Source organism: Cnephaeus nilssonii, assembly GCF_951640355.1.
Source record: "Cnephaeus nilssonii genome assembly, chromosome: 12".
Lineage (NCBI taxonomy): Eukaryota > Metazoa > Chordata > Mammalia > Chiroptera > Vespertilionidae > Cnephaeus > Cnephaeus nilssonii.
The window spans coordinates 57,046,414-57,057,460 of record NC_137083.1 but is presented as its reverse complement, the minus strand read 5'-3'; the positions used below and the strand labels follow the sequence as shown (position 1 = coordinate 57,057,460).

Genomic DNA, 11,047 nt, shown 5'->3' with positions numbered 1-11,047 from the left:
AATTAAGGAAATAACTAATTTTAAACACAAAAATGTTTTCAATTAGGCAAAGGAAATGAAAGCCACATTTCTGTCAAACCTCTGGCAACTGTCCTTCCAATGACAGATTTCAGATATATCAATTTTTAATAATTAACTGAAACAAAACAAAAAATTTAAATACAAATAAATATAGATATGGTATCTATATGATATGTAGGTGACTGACACCTCTGAGTATTTATTTGTTCCTGAAGGTCAGAGACCCTATTTTGCTCCACATATCTAAAGAATAAATATGCAGGCCCTTTTCAGCATAGAATATTTTCTGAGTATATCTTAAAGTGGCTAGTCTTACTGAAACCGTATGTACCCTCCATTATCAAGCACTAAGGAAAAGCTACCCTATGTAAAATACCATGATATTTATTCATCACAGGATACAAAGTTTAACCTATTTCAATAGTTCAACTCAAGTACAACTGAGTTACAACTAAGAATGTGAGAGGCAGATATTGCCTAGGTATTAAATTGCTTCAAATTAGACACAGTTAAGATGTACATAGTTTCCTAGACTTTCACTTTCTGTCATTTCTAATTATTACTAAAACTAAATCATCCGACTACAATTATACAACTATTCTGTTTTGTGGCTTAGCACATTCAGCTCTCTGAGGTATCTGCCAAATATTTGTAGGCCGTAAGAGGATTCTGTATAACTCTTGGTAACAATTTAAAGTATTTTGGTACATTAAACTAAAATTTCTCTAGTCATCAAAGCCTTAAAAATAATCTAATAATAATCTTAATAATAAGACACCATTTAAATACCAAACAAGTATGCATAGTCAAAATCTGAAATAACAAATTCTCTCCACCTCCCACAAGATTTTTTTTTCATTTGACTAACATGAGGATAACTATACTCACAAGTTAGTGATTACTCATTACCACTGTGGCATTTCCAGAACACCTACTGGCTTAAAATATTTGGATTAAAACTGCTCTTTTTATGCTAATGGACAATATGATAATAATAAAATTGGAAGAACAGATAATGGTCATGTAATAAGTCAAATAAAAGTACACAATTAAAATAGCTAAGAACTAAAGTTCCACAAAGACATCCATCCTCCTTCCTGTCAGATCAAGTCATGCTGTTTGCCTTGCTGACCAAGCTCCCATCTTCTTATCTGTTGCCTCTACAATACATGAAGCACCTCCTGTTATAGAAGGCAGTTCGACTGCTTCTTCAAATCATGACACAGTAATAAATTCCTGCCTCTAGACCTTTATTCAGACATTCCCATTAACATAAAAGGTCTTTCTCTTTCCCTCCTGCTAACCCAAATCCAAGATTCCATAGCATAGATCAATTTCTACTTCTTCAATGAAGCCTCCCTAACAATATAAGCTCCATTAATGTCTCTGGGATTCCAGTATCATATAGTTACCACTTTTATACATAATCACCTTATCTCTTCAACTACACTGTAAAGTACCTGGAAACAGTATCCATATTTTGTATTTCTTTTGTATTACCCACATGGCCTCCTTCATTGTTGGGCAAATAGGAGCCCAACTATTCACTGTAATTGGTTTAGTATTTTATTTTTAAATGTTTAGACTACTTAGGGGAACGTAACTTTAATTTTAATGTAATAATCAGCTATAAGATATACTAGTAGTAATTGAAATCCCACATTTCTAAATGATTAAAACAAAGCAAAACAAAATTACACCCTAATATGCTGTCTTGAAAGGAACAATAAAATGAGTACCAAAAACTGAACACTTAGTGTTTCTGTGAATATCATATAGAAGAGGATTAAAAAAGTCACTCTGAGTCACCTACTATCATATCAGATTAACAAATATCATGAGTCCCACTGATATGCAAATTACTATAGTAAGTGCTATAAAGATTATGCAAAATAACTTTACTGTATCAACTGTTATATTCACGATATCAACAACTACAAACAATACTCTCAATCCCCCTATTTGTCTTAAAAATGAAATATTGTTGGTCATAAAGAGATTAGAGCTAAAGAATTTTGATGGATCTCTGTAAATTCATCTATCAATCTTGCTAAAACCAAGTCAATGAACACCTTGCTGGTAACAGCACATTATGACAATAACACTGTGCCATGCCATATCTTAAAGGCTATGACAAATTATAAAAATAAATTTCATGAATTACATTTGAGTGAGGGACTATTCTATTCTACTTGAGAGAATCAGAAGAAGAACACTCTTTTTACTAGTCACTTCTAAAGCCCAAATTAAACTTTAAAAAACTATTAATAAGAATGATTCCTTTAAATATGGAAGTCACTTGATCTAATTTTGGACCTTAAAACCCAAAAATTCTGAAACCTTCAAGGTAACAGTACATACCAGAATTATTCTGGCATCACTTATAGAAACTTAATACCACCCCCCCCCCCAAATAAAAATGACATACCAAAAGGGAAAATAATCTCTCCTTGAACAATTCCTTTTTTACAGAAAATATACTTATGCATGTAGATGTCTGTGAAATATTAATAATCAGAGTTCTCAAATATTAAATACTTTATTAACATTAAGCACAGTTTTGATGTGTATGTGTATATCAGTCAAAATAGGTAACTACCAAAAGTAATTAGAGAGTGGCTTTATCCTTCATGCTCTCACTTATTACCATCTTTAAAAAAATTTTTGAACCAGTTTACTTTTAGAATGTATAATCAGAATTTTGACCACGGTGTTGGCACCATAATTTCAGAGGCCATTTTTTTCTTTTTCTTTTTGTATTTTTATGGTATATGAAAAATTGGTAACTACCTTATTAAGTGAAATTATTCCAAGCAGTAACTAGGTATAATACTCCACCATCCTTATAAAGCTCAATATTACAAGGCATCCACCCAATTAAAAAAATTTTAGATTACAAGGACTTTAATTTTTTTCCAAAGAAATTTCCAAGACTAAATAAGTACTCTATTATTCAAAAGTTCCCTCCTTACCCACCCAATAACCCGAAGGCATGAGTTATTCACAAATTCTCAAGGACTATAAATGAACCTACCTGCTATAGGGATCCCTCCCAGACCTGTGTTGTGCTGTGGCGGGAGATTCAAGTCCAAGAAATTACTATTTGAGGTGGGGTTTGCTGTGTGGTTCAAGTGCATGATGCTATTGCGTGGAAAGGCCATCCAAGGATAGCGGGCAGCCTGGCCTGGAAAATTGAATGAATTATAAACTGCTCGATGCTGCTGAAATTGAGGGAACCTCTGTGGCAAGACTGAAAAGGTACTATTGAGAGAGTTGGCATTTGTAGGTGCAGTAGGATGCAGGAATCCAGAGCCTGGACCTTTGGCGGTTGTAGTGTGTGATGAGTTCTGAAGAGATGTGGGTGAAAGGGAAGGCTGGTCTTGGACTGATAGTTCCTTTTCAATCAGGTCTGCTAAGGCTTTTCGAGTGACATCAAAGGGATCAAAACCCAAGTCATCCTCTGGTTGTTTAGAAGAACCAAAGCCAAATGCTGCTTGCCAGTCTGTAGAGGACGATACTGGAATTGTTTCTGTTGGAGACAAAATGAGTGATGAATTTAAAATACATAGCCCACTTTCACACTTAATAACTATCCATACTAGTGAAAGTTAAATATCATATTAAAAGGTAAAGGCAAATATACACAAAGTATGATTTCTTAGCACATTAAGATTTTGTAAAATTACAAAAGTTCTTATACTTCTAATTTCATTATATATACATATATATATATATATATATATAAACAATATGTATGTTATTGGTTTCAGAGAGGAAGGGGGAGAGAGAGATAGAAACATCAACAATGAGAAAGAATCACTGATGAGCTGCCTCCTGCATACCCACACTGAGGATTGAGCGTGCAACCTGGGCATGTGTCCTGACCGGGAATAGAACTGTAACCTCCTGATTCATAGCTCAATGCTCAACCACTGACCCACACTGACTGGACAGTAATTTCATTCTTAAGTTACTAATATAAAAAATGCAGAATTTGCCCTGGCCGGTTTGGCTCAGTGGATAGAGCGTCGGCCTGCGGACTGAAGGGTCCCAGGTTCGATTCCGGTCAAGGGCATGTTTGATTCCGGTCAAGGGCATGTTCAATTCCGGTCAAGGGCATGGTTGCGGGCACATCCCCAGTAGGGGGCGTGCAGGAGGCAGCTGATCGATGTTTCTCTCTCATCGATGTTTCTAACTCTCTATCCCTCTCCCTTCCTCTCTGTGAAAAATCAAAAAAAAAAATGCAGAATTGCCCTAGCCGGTTTTGCTCAGTGGTTAGTGTTGGCCTGCAGATTGAGGGGTTGCAGGTTCGATTCTGGTCAAGGGCACCTGGGTTGCAGGCTCGATCTCTGGCTCTGATAGTGGTACGTGCAGGAGGCAACCAATCAATGTGTCTTTCACACTGTTGTTTCTCTGTGTCTCTCCTGCTCCTTTCCACTCTCTTGTTAAAAAAAAAAATCAATTGGAAAAAAAACCCCTCAGGTGAGGACTAACCAAAAAAACTCAAAACAACAACAAAAACCTCTGAATGATATAAACTGATTGTGCTAATGAAAGCAAAAGTACTTGAAACCCAAATTATATTCTTAGGCATTCATAATCAAAATCCAGCTTCGCTGGTGTTGCTCAGTGGTTGTGCATCGACCCATGAACCAAAAGGTCACAGTTGATTCCTGGTCAGGGCACATTCCTGGGTTGCAGTTGGGCTCGGTCCCCAGTAGGGGGGAATGCAGGAAATGGCCAATTGAAGATTCTCTCTCATCATTGACGTTTCTATCACTCTCTCCCTCTCCCTTCCTCTCTCTGAAATCAATAAAAAATTATTTTAAAAAACACACACAACAACAAAAAACAAGTCATTTAAATGAAATAAAGTAATAACAAATATAACAGAATTTATTAGTAAAGTTTACATTTTAAAATTTTTATTAAAGTCAAAGTATAATTTGTTCCACTGAGAATAGATGCTATTCACATTAACAAGAGAACTTATAATAAATAAAAACGAAAATGACTCAAAATGGCAAAATATAAATTTTAATTTTTCAAAAAAATATAAATTTTAATATAAATCAACATATGTCTTTTGTCAGCTGGGGGGAAATCTTAAATTTAACTATACAAACACAAATATGGTTTAAAATTTAAGCCCTGCTCTAGCCAATCTGGTTCAGTGGACAGAGCGTCAGCCGGTGGACTTAAGGGTCTGGGGATCAATTCCAGTCAAGGGCGCATACCTCAGTTGCAGGTTTGATACCCGCCCTGGCCGGGGTGCATGTAGAAGGCAACCAATCAACGTTGGTTTCTCTCACATTGATGTTTCTCTCTCTCAATGGAAAAATATTCTCGGGTGAGGATTAACCAAAAATAAAAGAAAATAATTCAAATAAAATAAAATGTAAGTCCTTAATACTTTCTAGAGGAATACGTGTTTTACAATGGAAAAAAATTATCTAACCTTTGATTTCTGGAGAAATCTGTCTGTTAACATAGAACTAAGTTCCAGGTCATAAAACAACTTACCTAACCATCCAATTCCATGCAGTTTATATTTTTAAATGTTTACATTTTTATGAAAAAGGAAATGGAGAGAAAAAGGATAAAAACCCATCAAACCAGGGTCTCATTGTAGTCTGAGTGTAATTATGAACATGCAGCGGTGCTGTTATATACCTGATGTGAAGAGGCTCTGTGGCTCTGGTGCTGTAGGCCAGTCACTAGATGTCTGTGGGGAGCTGGGGAAAGGAGGAAGCCCACTTGGAATAGGGTTGGGATGGCGAAAGTTATCTGAGAATAACGACTGTGACTCAGTTACTGCCCCTTCAAAAGGAGAGCGTGCACTGTGATTGGATGAACTGATGGGGATGACGGGGTTAGATTTTGATAAACCAGGTGGCGGTGATGGTGTATCACTGTTAGATATCTAAATGAAATAGGAAAAGAAAAGAATAATCAATATAAGTTTATACATTTTAATAAGCCACAATTAAAATGACTTGCAACAAAAGGTATTAGAATAGTCATCTTCAAATTGGGGTACTTAACTTCTTTTATGGGAGCACATACTTTTTAAAAAAATCCATCAACTTATATAAATAGTCTTCTCTAAAACTGACCCTCCTGGAAAGACTAAACCAGTCTCCTCTTGTTTTACAACCTAACTTCTCTCACTTTACACAGAAAAGAATATTTCTCACTCTCTGGGACCTAACTACAATATTTTGCCCAACAGTAAAATCTTTCTGGGAATCAAACCAAAATTTATTAGAAATATTCAGGTTGGTGATGAGCAAGTGACTGACTCTATAATGACTGGATTCTTTTGCAAACTAGGTGATTCCCAATGCACTAGTTTTGAACAAATATGGAAAGAAGATCTAATCAAGTTATTTCCAAATATATCATTAAAAATAATTTTTATGATAAATCTTTATATGATTTTTAGGTATTCAACTCAGAAGGAGTTAAAAAAATTGAGTGATACTGATATAATACTGTTTGTTCCATCTCTCATTTATACGAACAAGATATCTTAGCACTTACATTTAGAAAAATGAAAACATGACTGGATTGCTGCTGAAACTTAAACCGAAAGGTAATATGCATGACAGGTACATGAAACTAATTTTAAAATGTCCTTATCTATCTCAATAAGAGATGAATTTCCAATATAATTTTATTGTTTGTTTTATAATTATTTTTATCAAAATCTATACTTATATAACTTGCTTTGATCAAATCAAAATATCAATTATTTCCTTTATAATTTTTAAAACTTATTATTAAACAAATCTTAAATTTTAACCTAAAATACACAAGGGGACATACAGATTTTCAAATTCTTTTATGGAATTTGTAGGCAAAAATTTTGGAAAAGCAGTGTATTTCAGATCTCTACGTTTCTCACAAACTCTATGGAAGAGATTAGAAATACATTTTATTTCTACCAATGTAAGAAAGTGTACAGAAACTTAACCAGTGTCCAGCTGGTGTGGCTCAGTGGTTGAGCATCGACCTATGAAACTGGAGGTCACAGTTTGATTCCTGGTCAGGGCACATGCCGGGTTGTGGGTTCAATCCCCAGTGAGGGGTGTGCAGGAGGCAGCCGATCAATGATTCACTCTCATCACTGATGTTTTTATCTCTCTCTCCCTCTCCCTTCGTCTCTGAAAGCAATTAAAAAAAGAAAAAGAAAAGACACCTAACCAGTGAAATACTAGCAACTGGACAAGATGATACAAAGCATGTTCTAAAGATTAGGACCTCATTCAGTATCACTATGAGGCAACTCTTAATTTAACTATTTGGTTTATCATTTCAAATCTCAGTCATTTGGAGGAAGGGAAAAACTTTTGGGAGCAAGTATATGAGAGAAATAGAAAATAAAGTTGATAGCAAGGGACAAGAAAGCATATGTCATAGAAACAATGCTTAAAATCAAGAATGTAGAAGGTATAGGCTGGGACCATTTCATGTAGAGTCAAGAAGACCAATAATAGCAGACTCTAAGGACACTAATACATTGTCACACAGTACAATAACATGTGTTCATAATGATAATTCTGAACACATTATGAAAGGGTACAGATTCTGTAGAGAAAAAAGAAGGGTAATTATAATACATTTAGCAAGGCTGTCCACTAAAAGTGTTTTTAAATTGTTTAAAATTTAAAGTATTTCTCACTATCTAGAAATTCATTTACACAGAATGCCCTGTTTTAGGGGGAGAACAGATACGTGAAAGGATACAATATCAAACTCTTACCTGCTGGGAAGTATCACCATTCCCTATACTGAGAGAATCTGAAGGTTTGTCAATGGGGCTGTAAAAAGAAAACAAATCAAATCAAATCAGAGTAAAATCATTCTTTCACCATAAAAAAACAGACTTTCTAAAAGCCCAGAAAAATTGGCATCTTACCCTCCAGTAATACTTACTGAAGCATTATGATATAAGATATTAGTTTGATATTAACAATACAAAGTATAATAAGATAAAATTCCTACCACTGAGCAACTTACATTCTAATAAGATTCTCCAAAAACAATGGGTGAAACAATAGCTTATTTTAAAAAGTACTACTTAAAATGGATACTACTCCAAGTAATAGGTTAAAAGTCTAATAAACTATTTCGTTTTGTGCATGTAATTATCACATTCCCCATTAAATTTCTTGAAATAATACCCATTTTTCTAGGTGTTTTTGACAGGGGGCATAAAAGTTATTGGAATGTTCTCTATAGGTTCTTAAGAGCAGTAAATTTAATACTTCAACCCCTGGCAGTGGGCAAGGAGACACCACTCGTTATTTATGTTTCTATCTCTCTCTCCCTCTCTCCTGGTCTCTGAAAGCAGGAAGAAAGGAAGAAAGGAAGAAAGGAAAGAAAGGAAAGAAAGGAAAGAAAGGAAAGAAAGGAAAGAAAGGAAAGAAAGGAAAGAAAGGAAGGAAAGGAAAGGAAAGGAAAGGAAAGGAAAGGAAAGGGAAGGAAGGAAGGAAGGAAGGAAGGAAGGAAGGAAGGAAGGAAGGAAGGAAGGAAGGAAGGAAGGAAGGAAAGGAAAGAAAGGAAAGAAAGGAAAGAAAGGAAAGAATAGAAAGAAAAGAAAGAAAAGAAAGAAAAGAAAGAAAAGAAAGAAAAGAAAGAAAAGAAAGAAAAGAAAGAAAAGAAAGAAAAGAAAGAAAAGAAAGAAAGAAAGAAAGAAAGAAAGAAAGAAAGAAAGAAAGAAAGGGAAAGAAAGAAAGAAAGAAAGAAAAGACACCTAACCAGTGAAATACTAGCAACTAGACAAGATGATACAAAGCATGCTCTAAAGATTAGGACCTCATTCAGTATCACTATGAGGCAACTCTGAATTTAACTATTTGGTTTATCATTTCAAATCACTATCATTTGGAGGAAGGGAAAAACTTTTGGGAGCAAGTACATGAGAGAAATAGAAAATTGGTGATTGGTGGTGTTGCTCTTAATTCAATCAGGGGCAAAGCAGATATAGAGTCCTTAGTTCATCCTAGCTTGATGCCTGTGTAAGTGGCCCAAGCTGTTTCATGCCCAAGGCACATAAAATTATAATTCCTAGGTCTTAGAGGGGAAAAAGTCAGAAACACTGGTCTCATAATAAGTAGATTAATATTAACTGAGGCTTAGGAGGGGATGTAGTTTTAAAATGTTTTTGGAGATATTGTGATTCCTCTAGTAACTTCTAGATAACAGTTTATGTGGCAGTTTTGCAATAGGACATGGATATATGTCATTGCACATAAAACTGGATGCTATGAGATTGAGTATAATAAGTGGGTCACTACTGGCTTTCAGAAAGTTGGGTGGGGATCTAGTATGGTAATATTGAAATTGTTTCAGAGGACAGTTACTGTGACTCATGTATGCTCAGGAGCCAGAATTTGTTCAAATCCTGTCTCTGCCACTTTATTGTCAGTGTGGTCTTAGGTGCATTTAACATGCCTGTTTCTTGACTGAAAAGTGAATTTTAATGATAGTACATATGAGTTGTTGAAAAAATAAAACATGAGAAACAGTTAAAATGGGGCCTGGTGCCTTTGTAGCTAATCTATAATAATAAAAGTGTAATATGCAAATCGGCCGAACAGCGGAACAACTCTCCGGACAACATTCCAGACGAAGCCGGGACTGTGAGGGCCAAGGCAGACGGGGGTGCCCCTTGCATGAATTTCGTGCATCGGGCCTCTAGTAATATATATGAACATTTATCTTTTTCTGGGTTCAGAAGAAAAAAATTAATACTTCAGTATTCTAATCATAACCCTACAGAAGGCATGTGCATGAACACACACACACACACACACACACACACACACACACACTAACAGAAACAAACCTTTGTTTGATTGTGCTAACACTCAACTGTTAAAAAGAAAAAACACATTAAAACTTGACTTCCATACAGAGAAAATTCAGTACCACAGTGAAGTAATTTAGAATTGCTAACTTCAAGTCCACCTGAACTCCTCTGACTTATAACCAAAACTGGTATAAGCATTACAACACTGACACAGCTTTGACATAGAACTAGCAAGCTATTTCTACAACTAACTTTATTTAACCCCAGCACATGAACAAACAATAAGTATTAGTACCCAAATACAAAAACTTATTTCTGACATACTAGAGTAAAAAAAAATTCAGATTCCACATTTCTCAAAATGATTTTATTGACTGAAAATACATACAAAGTCACCTTACAGACAACTTACTAGTACCACATTTAACTACTCTAAAAAATTTAACAAGGGCTAGTACCCTGAATACAAAGAGTACTTTCTGAAGAAATACTGCCCAATGCTCTAGAATTTGACAGATAGAGGTCTGAAATTTACGTGAAGAGCATCTTTACTTCTTATTATTCATAAAATGTAAATAAATCAATTCCTGTTATTAAGTCAAGTAGGTAATTACAAATAATTGTAAGATATAGTTCTGAATCCATTAAGTTAGAGATATTTGTGGCAATAAGACAAGTGCACAAAAACAAGTATCTGCTAGTGCCAACTGTTAATTGTTTCATCAATAAATGCTAGAGGTCTTTAGAAGTGAACCCACTGAAGTGGGACATTCAGTGAACATTTCCTAGGGGAGTTCAAATTTAAGTAAGCCATTGAAAGGGGGAAAGACTAGCATTAAAGGTAGGAATTACAAGTGTGCCCAGAATCAAAAGGTTGCAGATAGAGCTGGGAGAAAGTTAAGTAATTAGTTTAGTTAATGTAGGATGATTTTAACAATGGGAGGTAAGGATAGAAAGATGGACAGAGGCCAATGGAAATTTGAGCACAGAAATGATAAAAATAAAGCACTGTTTTACAAAGATAAATTTGGTGGTAACATGAAGAACAGATGTACATAATACACATAAAATGAGATAAAACTGCAATATATTTTTTAAATTTTATGTGGTAAAATACACAACATAAAACTTACCATGTTAAATATTTTCAGTGCACAGTTCAGTGTTACTAAATACATTCACATTGTCATTAATACTACCAACCATCCC

The 11,047-nt window shown here is 34.9% G+C and overlaps 1 protein-coding gene across 12 annotated transcripts in view; it reads right to left on the bottom strand.

The window, feature by feature from the left end:
* Positions 1–11,047, bottom strand: part of CNOT4 (CCR4-NOT transcription complex subunit 4) — a 141,166-nt gene that overhangs the window by 27,865 nt on the left and 102,254 nt on the right. For all 12 annotated transcript variants that reach the window (XR_013814266.1, XM_079785411.1, XM_079785408.1 and 9 more), the window contains exons 8-10: positions 7,787–7,844; positions 5,695–5,944; positions 3,056–3,550 (exon numbers count right to left, since the gene is read on the bottom strand). Coding sequence is in view for 11 of the 12 variants with exons in the window: in XM_079785411.1 (XP_079641537.1) it covers positions 3,056–3,550; positions 5,695–5,944; positions 7,787–7,844 (803 nt within the window). In the remaining variant the exon portion in view is untranslated. The remainder of the gene's footprint in view (positions 1–3,055; positions 3,551–5,694; positions 5,945–7,786; positions 7,845–11,047) is intronic.